This window comes from Ursus maritimus, unplaced genomic scaffold (genome assembly GCF_017311325.1).
Source record: "Ursus maritimus isolate PB19 unplaced genomic scaffold, ASM1731132v1 scaffold_32, whole genome shotgun sequence".
In the NCBI taxonomy this organism is placed as follows: domain Eukaryota; kingdom Metazoa; phylum Chordata; class Mammalia; order Carnivora; family Ursidae; genus Ursus; species Ursus maritimus.
This window is the reverse complement of record NW_024425786.1, coordinates 16,836,841-16,859,551: the sequence shown is the minus strand read 5'-3', so window position 1 is coordinate 16,859,551 and position 22,711 is coordinate 16,836,841. Positions and strand designations below refer to the sequence as shown.

General features: G+C 49.4%; 2 protein-coding genes across 2 annotated transcripts in view; both read left to right on the top strand.

Annotated features, from left to right (window-relative positions):
* The first annotated feature begins 3,045 nt into the window (after positions 1-3,045).
* Positions 3,046-6,190, top strand: TEX46 (testis expressed 46). The gene is made up of 2 exons (XM_008694630.1): positions 3,046-3,325; positions 5,216-6,190. Exons 1-2 carry the CDS (start codon positions 3,134-3,136, stop codon positions 5,411-5,413), a joined length of 390 nt encoding a protein of 129 aa, XP_008692852.1. The 5' UTR covers positions 3,046-3,133; the 3' UTR covers positions 5,414-6,190.
* Positions 6,191-19,525: 13,335 nt separating this feature from the next.
* Positions 19,526-22,711, top strand: part of LACTBL1 (lactamase beta like 1) — an 11,543-nt gene continuing 8,357 nt past the window's right edge. The window contains exons 1-2 of the mRNA XM_008694871.2: positions 19,526-19,925; positions 22,487-22,596. Of these exons, the coding sequence (XP_008693093.2) occupies positions 19,772-19,925; positions 22,487-22,596 (264 nt within the window). The 5' untranslated portion in view covers positions 19,526-19,771. The remainder of the gene's footprint in view (positions 19,926-22,486; positions 22,597-22,711) is intronic.

Sequence of the window (22,711 nt, the reverse complement as noted above, 5' to 3'; positions counted from 1 at the left end):
CAGGAAATTTAGAAGCTGTGCAAGAAAAAAAGTGTAAACATAGTTCAACATATGGCTCAGGTATGAACTACACTGACATAACCATAATAACATAAGCATGAATATTGTTTTAACCAAAGGGATAGAATTATATTGAGAGAATGAAGGAAAGAGAAAGTTGTGGAGGAGAGGGATGAGAGGGGTTTACAGAAGCAGGGATGAAATGGGAATGGGGGAGATTCTGCATGGGAGCCAAATCCTCATCTTCTATCATAAAAAGATTATGTATAATGTCAAAATGTATAATGTATAATGTCAAAACTGAGAAATCAAGAAATAGCCATACAAGCATACAGTTAAAAAGTTGGAACAAGTTGTCTGAGTCATAGAACTTGAACATGGGAAAGGGCAGATAGATCAAAGGGTGTTTGTTTTAAACCCTATAGTTCTGACTTCTTTGCACATTTAATAATTTGATAAAACTGAAAATTAGATTTTTAAAATATGCATATCCTTTAATCCAGCAATTCTACTTTCCAGAGGACATTCTAGAAAAATACTTAAGTATGTGTACAAAGATTTAACTTTATGGGGCACCTGGGTGGCTCAGTCTTTAAGCGTCTGCCTTCGGCTCAGGGCGTGATCCCAGGTTCTGGGATCGAGCCCCACATCAGGCTCCTCCGCTGGAAGCCTGCTTCTTCCTCTCCCACTCCCCCTGCTTGTGTTCCCTCTCTCGCTGGCTGTCTCTATCTCTGTCAAATGAATAAATAAAATCTTTTTAAAAAAAAGATTTAACTTTAATACTATTTACCTCAAATTATATATAATAGCAATAAAGAAGAATTAACCTAAAGGCCCAAAAGTGGCCAGTAATTGAACGTATTAGAATATCATAGTCATTAAAATTGACACTTGAACACGAAGAACTCCCATACAAAATAGTGGGCATATGTCAAAGATATATTTAACTCATTATTGAGAGAACCAGTAAGATGACAACGCTGGTTCAAAGGAAAACATGAAAAACTGATATATAGTCACTAGTCAGTGGAAAACAGAATGCTGGAAAAAAATTGCAAAGTTGCATAAGGAAAAAGTGGTTTTAACGTCTTCCCAGGCCACAAACGTGTAGACTTTGAGGTTATCTTCTCTATCAGACACAACTCATTTGCCTCTATTTGAAAAAAAAAAAATCATTTGCAACTTACCCATTTTTTCCCCAGGGAAATAACTAATTTAACTGTTAAAAATTGTGGTAAAATACACATAACATAAAATTTACCACCTTAACCATTTTTAAGTGTCCAGTTCACTAGGGTTAATTATATTCACATGGTTGTACCATCTCCGGAACTCTCTTCATCTTACAAATTCTGTGGCCGTTAAACCCCAGCTCATCATTTCTCCCTGCCTCTTAGCTCCTGGCAACCACCACGCTACTTTCTGTCTCTATAAATTTAACTACTCTGGGTATCTTATATAAGTGGAATCGGATGACTTTTGTGTTTTTGTGACTGGCTTCTTTGAGCATAAGCACCTCAAAGCCCACTCACGTTGTAGCATATGTCAGAATTTCCTTCCTCTTTTTTTTTTTAATGTTAGTTCATGTCTTTTATCAACCCATATACAATTACTTGTACTCTGGTCTGTTGAAGCGGTAGGTCAGACAACATTTCCGTCAGTTACGTCTGTTGAAGGGGCAGGTCAGACATTTGCGTCAGTCACGTCTGTTGAAGGGGCTAGCCGCAAGAACACCAGGGCCCCATTCCTCTGAAGGGCACTCCCATCTGAAGGTTGCCATTCTCATCCACCCTAGAGATAGTATTGCAGGGTGGCTAGCATAACCTTCTTTCTCTTACGCTTATTCTTCTTGGCAGTGGCGTGAGACTTCTGTCTTTTCTTAGCACCCCCGCAAAGTCTCAACACGAGATGCAGAGTGGTCTCCTTTGGAACGTTGTAGGGGACAAAGTACCTCCACCTTCTGGTTGCTTACTCCTGAAGATCAGTTCCTGCTGATGGGAGGAATTCCTTCCTCATCCTGGATCTTGCCCCTTACATCTTCTATTGTATTTGAGGGTTCAGCCTCGAGGGTGATGGTCTTTCCCATAGGGGTTTTCATAAAATCTGCGTCTTGGCAGCAGTTCCACGGCAGATGGTGGATGGGAAAGGAGAACGTGGCAACAGCCCACGGGGCTTTCCAAATGTCCTTCCTTTTTAAGGCTGAACAATTCCATTGTATGTGTACATAGCATTTTGCTTATCCGTTCATCTGTTGTCGGGTTTTGGGGTTGCTTCCACCTTCTAGCTATTGTGAATAATGCTGCTATGAACACGGGTGTACAAATATCTCTTTAAGGCCCAGCTTTCGGGGCAGCTGGGTGGCTCAGTCGGTTAAGCCTTTGCCTTTGGCTCAGGTCATGATCCCAGGGTCCTGGGATTGAGCCTTGTATTGGGCTTCCTGCTCAGTGGGAAGACTGCTTCTCCCTGCCCCCCCCCCCCACCGGTGGTGCTTGCTCTCTCTGTCAAATAAATAAATAAACTCTTAAAAAAAAAAAAAGGACCCAGCTTTCAATTATTTTGTATATATACCCAGAAGTGTAATTAGTGGAGCAACTTACCCAACTTTTAAAAAGTTAACACCTGACTTTACAGAGTCAGGACCCTAATCAATATTAAACAGTATGTCAAAGTTACCTTCCCCCAAAGCATCAAATGACCAACAGGTGGACCAGCTGGACAATATTCTAATATGACTGTATACAAGCTCAGAGTAATCTCTTTGCCTTATTTCCAGATCTTGGGTAATTTTTCTTTGCAGTCTCCCTCACCATGAGGGTAGGGGCTCTGTGTTGCTGGCCATTTCATTCCCAGAGGCTAGGGCCAGAAGTATTGTTGAATAAATGAGGTATCACTAAGGCCGACATCACCTGGCTGTTGTGAGGACGTCATGAGGCTGCTTACAAACTGCCCGTCTAAGTCTAGCACATAGTGGCTGCTTAAGACAGAGGAGTAGTTAATATTATTGTTATGCAGCAGCTGGGAGAGGGAAGCTGGTTATGACTCAGAGGAGGGGGCAGCCTCCTGTCATGGAGGGTGACTGCCCTAGAGGGGTCACCAAGGCAGGGGCTTGGGGCCTGGGTGCCTCCAGGCCATAATGCTGGGGGAACTAATGTCTCTTTTTAGGTATCTCCATGGGATACTTGCATCCTCAGGCACCGTAGGAGCACTGGCGGCTTGGTTGATCAGCTATAAGCCTGCCTTGTTTGGGTTCCTTTTCCTTCTGCTGTTGCTTAGCAACTGGCTGGTCAAGCATGAACTCAAGCCCACCCCCCCAGAGCCCCCGCAGGTGAGCAAGAGGGGCCTTGGCTTCAGCTAAGGATGATGGGATATTCACAGCTAGATTGGGGGTGTGGGGGACAGGGAAGATGTCAGGATGATGGGGCAAGACTGAAAAATCCACAGCTCTGCAACTCCCACTTGGGGGATGGGGGACAAAGCACTCCCGTTACCGGGCTTCCATTGCCTGGGCTGTAAAATAAGGACCATCCCTAGCCAACAAACAAACAAACAAAACCCTTAAAATACAGAGAACAATGGTGGTTGCCAGAGGGAGGAATGTGGGGAAGGAGTGAAACAGATAAAAGGGATTAAGAGTACACTTATCTTGATGAACACTGAAAAACGTGTGCGAAGACTCACTGCCTTGTCTGCCGGAGACGATTATGACACTGTATACTAATTATACTTCAATCAAAAGAAAACAAAGACAAAAAACTTGTTAAAAAAAAAAAAGGGACCATCCCAGACTCTCCTACTTCATGTCTGATGTCAACATGGTTTGGCAACAGTAACAACGACTTTAAAGTGGAAAAATGTTACATGGATGAGGATGAACCGAAGATACCCGTGGAACATAGACACATCTCTAGAACGGCACAACGAAGACAGCAGAAATGTACCCAGATTACGACATCTTTCATGTAAAGTTAAAAAAACACGCAAAACCATACCCTGCCTTGTCTGTGGATGCCTATGGATAGTGAAGATATATGGAGGTTGGATCTCTCCAACCTCTGCCTGTTTGGTATTTTGAGTAGGATAATTCTAGATTGTGGGGGCCTGTCCGAGCTATAGGGTGCTAGCTGCATCCTTAAGTTCTAACCACAGATGCCAAGAGCACCCCTTGCCCCCCCCCCTTTGGGACAACCAACAGTGTCTCCAGACATTGCCAAACGTCCAGTGGGGAAGGCAAAATAGCCTCCCATTGAGAACCACTGGTGAAAAGAAATATATGGGAAAAATAAATTCTGAATTCAGGATCGCAGTTGAGATGAGGTTCAGAGAGGGAGGGAACTCTACGAAAGGGAACTACAGGGGACTCCAGTTACATTTGTCATATTTTATTTCTCATGCTGGTATGGGAACATGGGTATTTGCTGTAATATTCACTTTTTTTTTTGCATGTCTGAAATGTATTTTTTAAGATGTTATTTAGAGAGAGAGAGAGAGAGCACAAGCAGAGGGAGAGAGAGAAGCAGGCTCTCCACGGAGCAGAGAGCCTGACGTGGGGCTCGATCCCAGGACCGTGGGATCATGACCTGAGCCAAAGACAGATGTTTCACCAACTGAGCCACCCAGGCGCCCCTGCATATCTGAAATGTTTAAAATGGTTTTAAGGATGAAGAATTTACTGTCACTGACTCCCAAAAGAAAAAAAAAATAGTATTATTAACAGCATAGAGACAGATGAGGATTATAGAGATCAGAGCATGTCATGAGACCACAGGAAACTTGGCCGGTGGTGATTTTACGAGGCCTGACAGCAGTCTCAGGCACACTGGGAGAAACATACGCTTCAGAGCCAGATAGATCTGGGTTAAGTGCTTTCTGTCCCCTGTGAGTGCAGACGAGCAGACCATTTCATTTTTTCCTAGGAACCAAAGGCAAGTATGGGTCCTAGGAGTTTAGGGGCTCCCCAACTGAGAAGAGGACCTTTCCTCACTGGACCCCCAACTCTCTCACCCACAAGATGTGGCAAAGATGCCGTCCTCGCAGGCTGGTCGTGAGGATTGATTAACGGGATGTTTATAAATCGCTATTAACCAACGTTTCCTTTTTTGGGGTGGGGGGAGTCTAGGAACAGGCAGAGAAACCAAAGCCTCCTGAGGCCAAACCCAACAGCTACGTCTTGAGCACGAAAGAAGTCGAGAGACTGCACGCCTGCTTCGCCCTCCAGGACAAGGTCCTCGAACGGCTTATGTTCAGTGAAATGAAGCTGAAGGTCTTAGAAAACCAGATGTTCATTGTGTGGAATAGAATGGGTCACCGCAAGAGGTCAAGCCGACAGCGGACTTTTCCCATGAGGAAACACAGAATAAGGAGACATGACTCCATTTTCTCCATCGTCTCTGACTGTACTTCTAATTCCCCCTAACGAGGTCAGAGAGACTGGGGTGGGCTGGCCTCTTCGGATGTTACCTTTACTCAGTAAAACCCAGTCAGAGACTATTCAATTTTCTTAGTAAATCACACCGGAGAGCAAGATTGGAGGCCGACAGGCCAATCACCTTTGGGAAAGAAATCAATACTCACTGTCAGCCACGTAATGTTCTAAGAACAACCTGAGGGGGAGCCAGAACCCAGCTCCTCCTCTCTTTCAGTTGACCACCTTAACCCTAGTCTAGGACTCTGTACCTCTTCACCTCGAGTCTTATGATGGCCTCCCCTGGGCTGCCCCAGCTCCCAGGCTTCCCCTTCCCCTCTGCTCAGAGGCCAGAGCCAGGCTCTGCGAAGGGCGGCTCTGGGCAAGTTCACTGCCTGTTCTTGAGCCTACGCCCCGCTGTGCTTAACAGAACAAAGGCCACACTCCTTACCATGGTGCTCAGACCCTCCATGATCTGACCCTTTTCCAGGCTTGTTCTCCCCCTTACTCTCCCTCATGTGCTTTATACCTTGTGCCAGATATCCTCAACATCAGTCACCGGGTACCTCCTTTGTGATTTTTGCCAGAGCCATGAACCGCCTGAATGTTTAACTCAATATTGTCCCTTTGAATTGACTTGTTTCCGTAAATGCATCTGTGAAAGAAAGTCATAATAAAAATAATTAACTGTACATGAAAAAGCTGTATCATTTGGCTGAAATAGAACATAACCGTCAAAAAAAAAAAAACAAAAACAGTGAAGACAGAACAATGTTACTAAAGTTCCAACCAGAGCTTGGTTGCCCACTGAAAGGGTCTGAACCTGGGAATTTGGGGTTAAAAAGAGTAAGTGTTAGTGTTTGAGGGATACACTGGCAACAAGCTAAGACTTTTTTCTCCATAAGGAGATCTAGAAGGAAATCCCTACCTCACCGTGGGATCCAGTGTGGCTTAGTCCCTGTTGGGACCCCACCTAAAATCATCTCTAATCAAACCGGATGGCTGGTCAACCCCCAAATGCATCCACATCTTTGATCACGTGGTTTCTTCCCCTGGAATCCCTTATTTTCCCCTTTCTCCTACTACACGTCTTTAGTCCTCCCTGAACTACACCTTCAGAAAGCTTCCCTAACCCAGCTGGGAACTGTCTCTGTCCTTGGTGTGCTCCCAGCCTTTTACCTTCAGTTCGGCAGCAGAACGTATCACGAGCCGGGATTTGATTCGCGCACATTTCTATATTCCCTCCCCATCCTCCAACTAGATTATAAACCCTCTGAGGGCCAGCCCGGCATTTTGTTCCTCCGTCTACTGCCCCCCACAGCACCCAGCACAGGGGCTGGTATACAGTCAGTGCTTCATAAACAGCATCTCTGATTGCTGATCACAGTCTGATGTGTCCTGACATGTTCTCTGTGCCCTCTTTTTACGATGAGCCCCCTATATCCTTTTTTTTTTTTTTAAGAGCAGGATCTCTGGAGCCTAATGACCTGGCTTTAAATCCCACCTCTATCCACTCCCAGCTGTGTGCTCTTAGACAATTCTAAGTTGTTTATTCTCTCTGTACCTCAGTTTGCTCGACTGTCAAATGGGGAGAGTGGTACTACCGCGTTCACTGCGTGTTCTGAGGATTAGGTGAACTACCACACCCCCTCAGGTCTTTGCTCCCGTGACCTCCCTACTTACAACTAACACAAGCCTCCCTTGTGGGTTAGGTATCCTCTCCTTGCCTCTCCAAGGCCACTCTCCATTCTGGGGTTGCCTCAGGCTGCTTTAGGGCTGGCTGGGTTCCTTCACAGAGGGTCACTCCTCTCAGAGAGGCTATCTCGACAGGACCTTCTTCTTCCAGGTTCCCTTTGGAACCAGGGGTGGTAGCCCCCCCCCCCCAGTTTTGCAGCCCAGAGGGGCTGCACTCTCTTTAGACACTGCTCACATCTTTGTCAGCAGTCCCTTTCAGCTAGCCTCACGAGCCATTGCTAATGGTCTTGCTGTACGGCCAGGCCATGCGACCACCCAGAACTGGACCATTAGGAGAATCCCCATATGGTAACTCTGCTGTGGAAACAGATAAAGCATTCAGGCACAGAGTCTAAAGGTACGTGCCACGTGAAGAAGCCCACAAGAAGGCCCCGCCTCTTGACAGCCTCTGGACAGAAAAACTGGTCAGAACTCCATGGCTCGTCCATCCACTCGGTGCACTAGGTCCGTGCCTGGACCTACCAATAACAAAACCATCATGCAAGTCTGACGTGGCCCAGCGAGGATCCACTTGACCTGTGAAGTCGCTGGTACTCACGGAGTATGTCTTACTTGCTAGAAACGCTGGCCTGCGGCTGTAGGTAGAGCGCAGGAACTTGGGGATCTGACCAGTTCATGAGAGGCATATTGGGGGCTGTGGGTTCTGACCACCACAGACCTGATTTAGGCTATGGGGTGGCTACTCTCTTCACCAAGCTTGACTCCTAAGGTTCTGATGAGCACCTTTGCCATGTATTAAAATTTCCCCATATGATACAGTCTGACAGTGGAACTCTGCCTCCCCGTTGAGGGCCCCGTGGATACGGAGTTCACTTGCCCTTCCACACGTGTCCCCTGCAGATGGTGGGTACAAGGGAGCTTTGGTATGGCTCGTTCAAGGTGCACGTACATCAGCGCTCCCTCATCATCCTCTGTGGGCAGCTAGGCAAGGGAAGGGTACACCTGACGTGTCAGACAGAACGCTGACTCCTGGGTTCCTATGGAGATCAAGGCTCTGGAAAAGGACAAATCATTTGGCTCATCCCAGGCACATGGCAGTTCACGGGTGATCTAGCAAGAACATGCAAGAAATCTCAGGAAACAGACCAGGGTGGAGGGCTAAATAAACTTGCCTTCTCTTCCAGATTGGGACAGGCACTGCTGCACGGCCTCTAGCAGCTGCCCTGGCCAGGGCCCTTGGCACGAACCTATCACAGTACCGAACATACCATCACCCTTACCCCGCCCACCATCCCCCCGCTACAGGAGACTTATCAGTGACTCACCCTCTGACAATGGCAAGGACATTGTTCCTAGCCGGCCACAGCCACCAACAGCTATGTCTTGGGCCTCCACCACCATGTTCCCATCCCTTGCTCAGATGGTGCTGAGGCCCACTGGCAGAAAATTGAGCAGTGCCCTTCGTATTCCAGGACTGGATATATATAGGTTCTCGAGTCTGGTATGGACTCCATGGTAAGATGGCTTGGGCCTCCACCATGGGATTTGTACCATCACTCCAGGCTTCCCTCCCCCTCTGGTGTCTCCCCCGGCATTGCCAACAGCTGCTGGAAATTCCCTTATGAGCCCAGCTGATTTCTACCCCTGTGGTTTATTACACTCTTCCTGATCTCCATCCCTAGTGGGTAGGCTTGTGTTTGATGAGCCCTAGGTCAGGGGATGGACCTTGGAAAAACAATCTGGATTGTATGGGAAGACCCTGGGGGCTCACTCCAGGTTCTTTTTTTTTTTTTTAAAGATTTTATTTATTTATTGGACAGAGATAGAGACAGCCAGCGAGAGAGGGAACACAAGCAGGGGGAGTGGGAGAGGAAGAAGCAGGCTCCCAGCGGAGGAGCCTGATGTGGGGCTCGATCCCATAATGCCGGGATCACGCCCTGAGCCGAAGGCAGACGCTTAACGACTGCGCCACCCAGGTGCCTCTCACTCCAGGTTCTAGCAATGAGATGACAGCAGGTGGGGGGGGGGGGACTCCCTTCCCCAAAGCAGAAATGAATATACAAGGTCTCCACGCCCCTCAGGGTCTTCAGGCTCCTTCAGCCCCGCAAGCCATTTCCCTGGTGCCTGAGCTCAGACCACAGCTTTTCTTTACTTGCAAGGCTGACCTCACACTCTCTGTACAAAAGAGGAGTTGGGGGGGGGGGGATCTTCTGCAGCACACGCCAGGATGTTTCTGGCTATGCCCTGACCCTTGAACCTCTCTCCATATGATGATGAGAGACTGCACGATGTATCAGCGCCTCATTAACTGCTGGCCCGCCGTGTCTAGGTTCCCCAGTGAAGAAGGATTTGCACCTATGATGCACGACTTTGTGGTGTTTGACTTCACCCCACACCCACAGCTCCTGGACCTCGGGGCTCAGGGCTCAGATCCTCCTTCAGGTCATTTCGCTCCCTGGTGATGGCTTTAAATATTCTCTACTATTTTCTTTATTTTATTTTATTTTATTTTTTATTTATTTATTTTTTAAGATTTTATTTATTTATTTGACAGAGATAGAGACAGCCAGCGAGAGAAGGAACACAAGCAGGGGGAGTGGGAGAGGAAGAAGCAGGCTCATAGCGGAGGAGCCTGATGTGGGGCTCGATCCCACAACACCAGGATCACACCCCGAGCCGAAGGCAGACGCTTAACTGCTGTGCCACCCAGGCGCCCCGTAAATATTCTCTACTATTTTCTAATGCCAACGATTTTCTAAATTATATCTTCGATACAGACCTCTAAGCTCCAGATTCAAATGGTCCATTGCCTGCTCCCATACTTTCCCTCAGACATCTCAGAATTAACGGCAGTCCTGAACTCCGTCCCTCTGCTCCAAACCACCCCCCCCAAACGCAGGCTTCCCCTTTTCCATGGCTTAGGCCAAAACCCCTGGAGCTGTTCCTGAGTCCTCTCTTTCTCTCTCCTGTTCGGCCCTAATTCACCAGCGAGTCCTACTGGCTCCAATCTTCGAAGCATGTCCAGAGTCTGGAACACCAGGTACCTCCATGGCTGCTCCAGACCATCACTGTCTGTCTCTCACCGGACAGAGCCCCCAGCCCCTCCCCCCGCCCTCTAGTCGGCCCTCCACACACAAGCCTGAGTGGTCCTTTAAAAATGTGAGTCAGGGGGGCGCCTGGGTGGCACAGCGGTTAAACGTCTGCCTTCGGCTCAGGGCGTGATCCCGGCGTTACGGGATTGAGCCCCACATCAGGCTCCTCCGCTATGAGCCTGCTTCTTCCTCTCCCACTCCCCCTGCTTGTGTTCCCTCTCTCGCTGGCTGTCTCTATCTCTGTCAAATAAATAAATAAAATCTTAAAAAAAAAAAAAATGTGAGTCAGGTCCTGCCACTCCTCTGCTCTACGCCCTGCAAGGGCTCCCATGTCGCTCAGAGTGAGCACCGAAGTCCTTCCCGCAGCCTGTGAGGTTCTCCATGACCCAGTCCCACACTGCCTTTCCCACCTGCCACTCACTCAGCCTGCTCCACTCTCCCCCTCCAGAGGACTTTTGCTTTGGCTGTTCCCCCTACCAGGGACTCTCCCTCTGCTGGCCATACACCTAACTCCTTTACTCCCGTTGGGTGATTTGCTAGATGTTCCTTTCTCAGGGAGGCCATCCTGATCTCCCAATTTAACCCTATAACCCCCGGCCCCAGCTCTGGTTATTTTCCAAAGCATGAAACGCCGTCTAACATGCTATTTACTTACTCTGCTGCCTCTTCTGGAATAGGAGCTCTGCAAGGTCAGGGACCTGTCTTGTTCACAGAGATAGTTCAAGCACCTAGAACAGCGTCCAGCACTTAGTAGGTGCTCAGAAAAACACGTGCTGGGGTGCCTGGCTGGCTCAGTTGGAAGAGCTTGCAATGCTTGATCTTGGGTCATGAGTCTGAGCCCCACGTGGGGTGTAAAGATTACTAAACTATATAAAGTCAACAATACACATGTGTTGACAATGAGTGCTTGTTGCTATGTCTGCCTTGCCCTGTGCCCTCCCCCAGACCCGAGTGTCAGACCTGGCGAATTGTAGATCCTCAGCAAGGGTCTGTTGGGTGTCTCTGTAGATAAGTGAGCAGACAGATGGATCAATTAATCAAACCGAGCCTGACCTGGGAAAAATGCTAAGTATCTTCACAGATCCTTTGGGAGAGATACTTTTCTTTTTCAAGTTTAGTTTGTCCCTGACATCTTTTTTGGCCACTCCCTCCATTCTAAACAATCTTGATGCTGAGGGTAGGGACAGTCATTTTTCTCTCTCTGGGGATGTTCTCGAGTGGATCTGGGGACAAGAGAGTGACCCCAAAATAACCCGGGGAGCAAGCCACATGGAGAGGTCAACCTCAGGAGAGAGAGAGTTTCAGGACAGGGGCAGAAAGAAGAAGCCAGAAGGAGTCTCTCAAGCCCACAGTCCACTTGAACCTGGAGCCTTCTACCCCTCTGTGTCACAAGTCCTGCTCCTAGTTCTAAAAACCCAAACATTGGGGGGCCTGCGTGGCTCAGTGGTTAAGCGTCTGCCTTCGGCTCAGGGCGTAATCCCAGGGTCCTGGGATTGAGCCCCACATCCGGCTCCCTGCTCCACTGGGAGGCTGCTTCTTCCTCTCTCACTCCCCCTGCTTGTGTTCCCTCTCTCACTGGCTGTCTCTTTCTCAGTCAAATAAATAAATAAAATCTTAAAAAAAAAAAAAAAAACACCCAAACATGGTCCTCAGAGAAGAGACATCAGAAAATACCTCCAGGAAGTGTTGGGATGACTGGAATGAGTTCTGAAACTGGAGGGAGAAAAATGGAGAGAAGAAGAGGGTGGAAGTGAGAACAGGAGGCAGAAGGAACGGGAAGGGAGGCAGGGGAGATGGGGAAAGTGGGGGAAAGGGGCAGAACTGCGAATAAAGAAAGGAGAAGAGACCAGTGATGGGAGCATGACTGGGGAGCACTGGGAGGAGATGGAGTGGGACGATGGTCATCACAGTGGCTCACATGTGTTTAGCTAACATAATCCTCACTCCCGCCCCAAGGGGGTTGGCTCTATTTTATTATTCTCTTTACAGATCAGCACAGTGAAGCCCAAGAGAAGCCAAGAAACCCAACCAAAGGCACAGAAGTAGTCAGTGGTGGAGTTGGGATTTGAACCCCAGTAGTCTGACGCAAGGGTCTAATTTTAGTTTTTCCAAAGAGCAGAGGGCAGCCATGGAAGGTTATTTAAGCAAAGGACGAATATGATCTCTTATGTATAGAGGATGAATAACTCCTACCTCATGGGATGTTGTGGGGATTATCTTTGTTCATGCACGGAAAGCCCTGGACAGATGCCTGGAGGAAGGGGAACACCCCACGAATAGATGATCCTTCAGCAGCGGCTCAAGCTGGGCCCAAGGAGTCTATACCTGGGCCTCTGCTGCCACCGTGTGGCCACTTTTCTGTATGACATGCTGCAGATTTCCACTCGCGACTTCAGAAGGGTCGAGACTGGTCTGGGTTGGTGACAGGTGGCTGCTTTGGGGAGGGAGGAGCTCTGAAAGCAGCTGGTGTCCTGGGAATTGGGGTCTTTGTCAGCAGAGGTGCAGAACCCTGGAGTGGACTGATTTGAGTATTCAGCCCTGGTTTGGAGACAAACCAGAGTAGATGTGGTCCTCACCCTAGAGGACCTTGTGGTCCGAGGGGGAGAAAACGTGGGTGGCGCGCCGGTATTTGCAAAACGGTGAAGACTCCTGGGTCCAAATCCCAGTCCTGCCACTTCCTGAGCAGAACAGAGCGTGCCTCGTGGGACTGTTTTGAAGACCAAAGGAGGTAACACAGAAAGCACTAAGCAGGCTGTTGGCACTCAGTCTGTGACCCAGAGGCAGGCTGCCCAGCAGACTGACCAAGTGGCTGGGTACCGAAGACTCGGGTTCCAGCCCCACCGCTGTCCCTAAGCTTGCTAGGTGACCCTGGGAAGTCACCTCCCCTCTCAGAGCCTGTTTCACCGGCCCTACGACAATCACTCAGCCCTCTTCTTGCTCTAATTTGGTAAGCCTCTTTTCTGGGCCGGCCCAGATTTTTGGCCACGGGGGACGCAGACTAAGATCCAGAAGGCCTGCCTCCACCCATTCACGTTCAGGACCCTAAGCATCAGCAAAGTGGAGAGAATCTTTCAAGTCCCGTCAACCACGGGGTGGCAACTATGGGGTCCTACTGAGATAATGACATGGAAGCTGGTGTGATCCATGAATTGCAGAGCAGACTTGCTTCTCCAAATGTGGTCCATGGACCAGCCTCGATGTTGCCTGGGAGCTGGTTAGAGACGCAGAATCTCAGGTCCTGCTCTGACCCACTGACTCAGAGCCTGCAGTTCGACTGGACCTCAGGCTGTTCCCTCACACATTTAAAGTAAGTTGGAGACACGCTGGTCTGGGGCAGTGGTTCCTAACCTTGACCACATAGTGACATCACTGAGGCCATGCCCCCGAGCATCTCTAGGTGTGGAATCCAGACACCAGAGGTTTTTCAAAGCTCTCCAGGTAATTCCAATGTGCAGCCATATCTAGTGCCAGGAAGGCAAATATTACTCTTTTTGTGTCAGCGAAATTCAATGGATAGTAATTTTCTAGAATGTTCATCGAGAAGGATCCGATGTCTAACACAGGGGCTGGGTAGAAATTGTGGCATAGAGCTACGTTATCATGAAAAGCTGGCCTTTGTACAGAGTCTTTACTCAGGGCCAGGTCCTAGGCTACCTGCTTTACCAGCACACTGCCATTTAATCCTCACGGTCACCAAGATAGGATTATCCCCATTTTATAGATGAAGAAACAAAGAGGGCTACACAAGCCGTGACAGAACTGGTTATCTGAATATTTAACAATGACTTTGACCCCTCTTGGTCTTCAAACTGTGTTCCTTGGGACCCCAGGTTCCTCAGAGGCAGCTGAGGAGCTGGCGTGGGGGCATGGCCAGGTCTGGGAGGCCTGCGGGTCCTCTCTCTGGCACACTGGGCTTGGCAGACTCTCCTTCCGGAGAGAGCATTCCCTTGCCTGCCAGCCTGCAGCATCTTGGATCACGTGGTGCTGCTCAGGCTCCCTGACAGATGTGCCCCCCTCCCTGCCGCTCAGGGACCCCCGGAACTAATCCTAATGGCGGAGGGCACGTGGAGGGATTAGTGCTGGGGTAATCGGCACTGCATCTGCCAGCCCCTGGGGAGCCTGGGCGAAGCCTGCACCTTGGAGCCCGGGACGCCATTCCTGTCCCCTGGGCCACGGAGACTCCTGGAAGCCCTGGCCAGCCATGGCTGGGCCTGAATTGCTCCATCCTTCCTGAGCCTTCCTGAAGGGGGTGAGTTGGGGCTAAGAGCCTGGGGGTTGGACAAGGTTGTTCCTGAGGCTGGAAGGGGAGGCAGTGGCGGGAAGATGACCAACTGTCCTGATTTTTCCAGAACAGAGCGCTCTGGGACTTTCAGTGCTAAAATCATGACAGACCCGGGCAGACCTGCACAGTTGGTCAAGCTTGCAGGTTTTCTGAGCTCAGTTCCCCTTGCCTTTGAGGCGAGCTTCATGGAAGGGGGGGGGGGTTTGCTTCGCCCCCTCCCATCCTCATCTCTCCTTCTCCTCTCCTAGCATTTTTGTCCCCTCCTCTCTTTTCCAGATTCCAGGACCTCTCTTTGCCTTTACTCCTCTGACTCGGTTTTCCACTCACAGGGTCTCCGGGACTGTAGACCCGATTCCTCAAGGAGCTGAATCTTCCACACCGTGGAGAGAATGAAAACCCAGGTGAGGTATAGCCCCACGAAGGCTTGCTTCAAATATTGGCCTAAATCGTTCCACATCACCTTCATCATCCTCACTAACATTTCTAGAATTTGCACCATAGGCCAGGCACAGTTTCAAGTAGTTTACATGTACTAACCCACTGAATTCTCAAAACCAACCAGAAATTACTCCCCTTCCTTCTCATATCCCCAAGCCTCTGGCTGGAGAGCCCCCAATTCATCCCCACTACCTGCTCAATGATGCCTTCCTCCCCCTCCCACCCAGAGGCTGAGTGCATGGGTCCCTCGGATACCCGAGAGCGGTCTGCACACGCTGTGTTTACAGCTCCCTCCCAGAGATTACTGCACTAGGACCAATTAGTGAACAGCTTTCTAGGGGCTTGCCATGCGTTATCTCATTTGCCCTCACCTAACTTCTATGAGTAGGAACGGTGGCCATTCCCATTACGCAGACAAGCAAACAGTCTCAAAGAGGTGAAATCATTTGTCCAAGGCCAGTAAGGGCAGAGCCGACCTTGAGTCTTGCTTCACCTGACCCCAGAGCCCTTGTGTGTGGCCACCCCACCATCCTGCTGGCTCTATGGGGGACAGATGTTGGCCAAAGGCGCTGTACCCTCAGAAGATAACACTGTGCCCAACACACAGCTGACCCTTGGAAACTGTATTCTGGATGAGTGACTGGACAAGGAGAACAGGCAGTGAGAAGGAGAATGGAGGTGAGTGTCTTGGCACTCTAGACCCCCTGGGGAAGGAGCTGGGGAGGGGTGGGATTTGGGGGAGTCAGGCTTTTCCTGAACCCTCCCCTTGCCAGCATTTTCCAGCTGGGAGGGGAAAGGGGAGAGACTCCTCGTGGCTACAGCAGGTCAACATGTGAGCAGCTTAGAGGTGAAACACTGACCCCACCTTCGGGTCTGTTGGAATAAATCCCAAGACTGGGGACAGGCATGAGATGAGACAGAGCCTCAGAGGACTATGAATCGGGGGTGCAGGGATCCCAGTCATGTGGTGGGGGTGGTGGGTGGGGGGTGTAGAGCACAGAGCTAGAATCCCATTCCGTCATGTGCTGTCCATGACTTCAGCGAGTCATTTAAAGTCTCTGAATTTCGTTCTGCACTTGGAAATGAGACGCCCATATCCTGGCCCCTGCTCTAGGCGCCCGTTAGGGGAGATCAGCTCCCACCGGAGCTCCCTTCCTGGCCCTGCCCCAGGAGCCCTGTGCTCATGCTCCAAGGGAAGCCCCTTCTGACTTCCCCCCACACAAACGGTGCCAGAGAGCACCCCCCACCCCGCCATCAATGCCTCGTGGCTGAAGCCCAGGCTTGTGTCTGACGTCACTCCTCTGACACCTAGGTGGAGACATCCTGATGCTCTTGGGCTCTTTAATGGCTTCATTAAAAAAAATGGAGGTATAGTTTACATGCGTTAAAAAGTCACTCTTTACGGTGTCCAGTTCTATGAGTTTTGACAATGCACACAATCCTGTGACATAATCAAGATATAGGACTGTTCCGTCACCTCCTGAAGTCCCTTCTGCTCCTCTGTAGTCTACCCCACCCCTACCCACAGGCTGCCACCGAGTGGTTTTCTGTCCCTGCAGTTCTGCCTTTTCCAGAATGTTATGAAAATGGAATTACATAGACTGCAGCTTTTTGAGTCTGGCTTATTTCACTCAGTATAATGCATTTGAGATTGATTCACATTACTGCATGTATCAGTAGTTCGTTCCTTTCCATTGCTGGTTAAGTATTCCACTGTAGGGATAGAACAGAGTTTGTCTATCCATTCACCAACAAACATGTTGTTTCCAATCTTTGGAAATTATGAATAAAAAATGGCTTTAGTGGGAACCCCAAATTCTAGAGCTGGAAATCAAAGGAAATTTCCAGATGGAAATGTAAGCTCTTCACAAATAGTGCCACCCGCTCCAACAGCTGAAGACACAGAGGCCCAGAGAGGGGAAGGGACTTGTCCGTAGTTACAGCTGACCCAGGAAATGGGACTGAGATTTGAACCCAAGACTTTCAACTTGCAGGACAATGTAAAGTTCAAAACATCTTTCCTGAGAATCTGCCAGTGCAAGGCGGAGTGCCAAGCGTTGCGGGCATAAAGGCCAAGAAGGAACGATCCTGGTGTGGGAGACACCTGCCACCGAGGAGGGAGCCAGACAAAGAAGCCAGTAGTGACCAGTGCGGATTACCGTGACAACGCAGGACAGGGCGAGCATAAAGCAGAGAGGAGAGGCCCTCACTTCTGCCTAGGGGAGAATGAGAGGGCTCTACAAATGCCCACGGGAAGAACAAATTAGGGAAGAACACAAGTTTGTCAGGTGGAAAAGGATGGAAAGGGCCTCACAGAGGGGAATGACAGGTGCAAAGCCACGAAGAGGGGGATGAGGCATAAAGAAGCAAGGGGGAGGGGGAGAGAGGCAGGAAATGGGCCCGGGAGCCTCTCCCGCCAGCCTGTTTCCTGTAGGAGGGTGCCATGGTCTGTGTTTAATGTGTGAGCTTCCTTAATCACGGAAGAGCATGTCAGATGGACAGAGGGACAAAGGATCAAAACTCAGTGAGACCCTAACAGAACAGAGCCCACAGAGCAGATGTTGGCATGTACAGACACTTGGTGTGTTTCAGAGATGGCATCCCGGTCAGTGGGGGACAGGATTGGAGTATTTGATGAATGGCACTGTGATGACTGATTATCCACATGGAAAAGACAAAATTAGATTCCTTCTTTATACCATAACCAAAATATTTCTGTGTGTGAAGGTATAGAAATCTACATTTACAACCTCTGTATAAAAGATTTCCTGAGGGGCACCTGGGTGGCTCAGTCGTTAAGCATCTGCCTTTGGCTCAGGGACTGATCCCAGGGTCCTGGGATCGAGCCCCGCATAGGGCTCCCTGCTCTGCTGGGTGCCTGCTTCTCCCTCTCCCACTCCCCCTGCTTGTGTTCCCTCCCTCGTTGGCTGTCTCTCTCTCTGTCAAATAAATAAATAAAATCTTAAAAAAAAAAGGTTTTCTGAGCACAATAACACACACACACACACACACACACACACACACACACACATACACACAACACACAAAAAAGACAATATTGATGAATTCGATTGGCAGGAACCAAAACCAAAAGCCCTTTATTTAACAATAATAGTTTATAGAGCTTATAATGTGTCAGACAAAATGTACTTTATGTATATTAACTCACTAAATCCTTACTAATTTATGAGGCAAGCACTATTATCATCTCTGTTTTACAGGTGCAGAAGCAGAGGCACAGAGAGGGTAAATGACTCTCTTAAGGTCACACAGCCAGGAAGTGGTTGAACTGAGATTCAAAATTAGACAGTCTGACCACAGATTCACCACTACACTATTCTGCCCGTCAACAAGTTATCAGAAACACAATGTGAAAAGACAAAACACAAGTAAGAGTATTGAGAACTTACAAACAACTCTAATACCTAAAGAAAACTGAATGGGAAAAAACAGACAAAGGATAAGAACAGTCCATTCACAGAAAAAGCAAACCCAAATATGTACAGTAAACGCAGGAGAAAGCTTTCAACCTTATCAATCAAAAATAGGAACGAGAATCACAGGTGGTGGGGTGTCTACTGGAAGGACAACTTTGGAGAGCCTGGACAGTATCTAGTTAAGCTGAAAAGGGCCACACCTTACCGGCCAGAAATTTCACCGCCAGGCACAGTGTCTCAACTCAAATGCATACAAAAAGTGCATTAAAAAAAAAAAAAGATTTCATTTATTTGAGAGAGAGAGTGTGCAAGCACGAGTAGGGGGGAGGGGTACAGGGAGAGAGAGAAGCAGACTCCCGGCTGAATAGGGAGCCAACCCAGGGCTCGATCTCAGGACCTGGGGATCATGACCTGAGCCAAAGGCAGACGCTTAACCAACTGAGCCATCCAAGCGCCCCCAAAGAGTCATGTTTTTGAGGCAGCCTGGCTCTGGACTCCGTGGTCTAACTAGCATACTCTACAAAAGTTAAAGTGAATGATACGGAACTACATGCATTGTTTTGGGAAGAAGGAAGTAATACAGTAGGATATATTTTACATAAGTTTAAAAACGTGCAGAGCGATACTACGTGCCGTTTACGGATGCACGAACAGAGCAGACGAATGAAAACATCACGGTAACGACACAAAGCAAGGTCAGAATGGGCGCTACATCTGGGAAGAAGGGGAGGAGACTGAAATCCGCGGGTGGTACAAAGAGGGCATCACATCCACCTGGAATGTTTTACGTTCATCCATTCGGTAATTATTTATTAGGGTCTGCTGTGTTCCAGGGACCGTTCTAGGCACGGGAAATACCACAGTGAGCAAACCAAACAAGAACTCCCGCTTTCTAATGGGATGGGATGGACAGACCATACACTAAACAAGTAACGGACATGGTAGTTTTAAAAATGTAAAGATAGGAGGAAAATATGGTAAAATGTTAAGATCTAACAAACTTGAGCAGTGGGTGCCCTGCCCTTGGAGAACTCGCACTCCATTAGGAACATCAGCTCCTAGTAGTCCAACTGTTGTATTAGGGAGTTGGGCTTGTACCATGGTGGAAGCTTGTACAAAGTGCTGTGGCGGGGACCTGGATGAGGAGGGCTGGGGAGGGCTTCATGGAGGAGGTGGCATTTCAGCTGGTCTTAGGTATTTTATTAAGTGCACAGGAGAGAGATGGCATGCCTGGCAGAGGAAACAGGCTGTGCAAAGGCCCGGGCGTGCAGAGGTGCACGCATGGCACAGCTGTTGAAGGGGTCATACTGGGAAGGACCTTGGTTTTACAGGTGTGCTATTTCCCCCAAGCTGTGGGCTCCCGTGATGTCTGGGTGAACCTAAGGCATGGTAGGAGTCCCACTGACTGCCATGGGGGCCGTGCCCTATGTCCTTCCCCTTCCAGGTGGGCCGGCAGCCCCGCCTGCCAAAAGTGAAAAAGAAGTGGCTCTTCCCAGCTTCCTGCAGCTTCTTCTTCCTGTTCTCTGTGGTGATGACTGGCTGCTTCCTGTGGCAATACCACCTCCCCAAGCTGAAGACCAGTGAGTACACCAGCATCCTTGAGTTGCTCCCCACCCCCGTGGGTCCTGTGGGCTGGGGCGGCCGCTCCTGATCTGCAGGTGTGGGGCAAGACCACAGGATCTAGACTCAGAAGCTCTGGTCTTCATTCGGCTGTGTATCTTTGGGCCAGTTGTGTGACCTCTCTGTGTCTTGATGCTCTCGTGGCTCCCAATGCCACTGGGGTGTCCTTAAACTACCTAGCTGTAAAACTCAGCATCCCCCAATATGTGCAAATGGAATTTCTCTTGCCTGGTCTTCAGCCCTCATAGGATCTCCAGGACCTACCCCCCTTTAAAGATCCTCCCCCAGCTATATCTAAGACCCTGCGAGGAAAAATGAGGTGTCCAAGAAATGGGTAGACCCTGCCATTTCTTGGAACCTCTCCAGCAGGGGCTGGTCAAGGCTTGGCAAATGAGCCACCACTGCTGGCAACGTCTCCCAGGCCTTCTGTTGCTACAGCGATCCCTCTGACCTCCAACCTCCTGGGATCTTGGCTCATCCAGAATCCCAGCTCTCTGCTAAAGCTGGGGAGAGTGTCTTGCTCCATTCCTCTCCTGTTACAGATGTCCAAGGCTCAGTGAGGTGGCCTGGGCTCCCAAAGTCCCATAGAGATATTCTGCAGAACTGGCACCTTTTATTTTCTTGCTGACTTTTTCCTCTCCCACCCCAACCCATTCTTTCTAGGGTAAATCCCTTTATCAGGGACTTCTTAGCCCCTCAAGCAAACAGTCCCCAAGTAGGTGGGTCAGCCTGTCCTCTAGGGCCATGCTTCTCAAACTGTCAAACTACCAATCCAAAGCAGACCAGTATTACTATAAATAGATACAAATGAAATTAAATGAAAAAAAGAGAAATTAAATGAAAAAAAAAGGCTATAAAATAGAAGCCCAAGTTTTAAGATTCAACACAAAATTACTCCATCAAGCTGCTTATAGAAGTTTCTAAATGCGTGCTCTTAAAATGTTCTCCTTAATTTGTCACAAATGGGAAACGAACAGTTCGTGGACCTTCTTGGGTCTGCTGAGCACGGTGATCTAATCCTCGCCCTCGTGTGCGCACCACCTGAGAGGCTGTCAGGAATGAGGCCGCCCTGGCTCCAGCCCATATCGACTGAATCAAATCTGCATTTTTTAAAAAGTAGGCTCCATACCCAGCGTGGGGCCCAACACGGGGCTTGAACTCACCATCCTGAGATCAAGACCTGAGCTGAGATCATGAGTTGGACGCTTAACAGAATGAGCCAGCCAGACGCCTCTCAAATCTGCATTTTAAAATTCCTGGGTGACTTTTTGTGCGTGTGCCCACTAATGCAGGGCTGGAGGCACCCGCCCTACCGGAGTCCCAGACTGAGCAAAGCTTAGGCTTTGGCTGAGCCCTCCCTACTCTAATTATTAAACCTATGTCAGGGAGTTGCTGAGAGATCTTCCGTAAGGTTTGTAATTTTTCTGTTTGGGACCTTATCAGTTATCGAATGCTGAGTTATAAACCACCCCCAAATCTACTGACTTCAAACAAAGTGATTTATTCCTTCTCATGATTCTGTGGGCTTGCTGACAGTTCTGCTGCTGGTCTAACCTGGGCTCTTTCAATGCAGGGGGCAAGCCTCCTGAGCAAGTCTCTGCTCGCGCACACTCGCTCTCAAGGCCGCTATTCCAGGCTTATCCACGAGGGGGCAGTGGTCCCAGGGAGCGAACGATTAAGGCTTAATTTTGGAAGGTGCTCAGTCAATTCGTCCTGACAAAGTCAGCCAGATTCAAGAGGTGGGAGGAGCTGGAAGAATTTAAGGCCATCATGAGCCTCCCACAGAGTGGCTTCTCTCCGTTCTGGGTAGTCTCAGGAGGCAGTGGGAGGATTCAAGAAGGGTGTGGCTCCTCTGGGGGCTTACACCCTCACTACTCTACACTGTTCTTCGAGGATGAGGGGGAGGTCTAGGGCCGCTGCGATCTCTCAGCCTGAATCCTGTCCTGCCAAGGCCCACGGCTTCTCCCCCGAGGTTCCCAGGAAGCCATACACCTGGACCAAAGCAGAATGGGACTTAAAGCTGATATCCCAGACATACCACTCTGGTGACAGAGGCACTGTCCCTTATGGGTTAAGCCTGAAGCCTAAGTGGGGCCCAAGTCTACTTCTCCACCCAAATATAGAATCAGAACTAGAGAAGCAGAGACAGACAGACATGGCTGAGCCTGCCCCAAGGAGCTGGAACTTTCCTAAGTCAGCTGACTACACGGAAGCCGGTCAAGCAAGAGGCAAGGGCTGCCAACTGGGAACCGTGGCCCGACTGGCATTTTGAAGACCAAGACTCATGTGGCCGGCGTGGGACTGTCCCTTCTCCCAGGCAGACTCTGCCTTTTGCCCCTTGCTGCCCATGGCGGGTGGCTGTGTCCTGTTATTTTCTGGGGAGGCTGTTGCCAGCTGGGAGGGCTGGCCCCGAGGCATAGCTCCGGCCTTTGCTGTCACCTTCCCATCTCTTCTAGGATGACCCCTAGACTCCTATGCTGATCTCTGTCCCCCACTACTCTACATGTGATATTCCCTCTAGGTTCCCTGGGACCAGAGGCAACCTCTGCCCCTGTGAAGATGTGTCCCCGGCACCCGGAGCCTGTGCCCCTGGCCCACCCCCTCCCTGTGTTGAAGGAGGCCTTGGAAAAGGTCAGTGATGATCCAAGAGGGACCTGGGTGTGTAGGCTAGGCCTGGGTGAGGAAGGGGAGGGGACATTCTGGGCACTAGCAGTGGTATTCATTCATTCATTCATTCATTCATTCA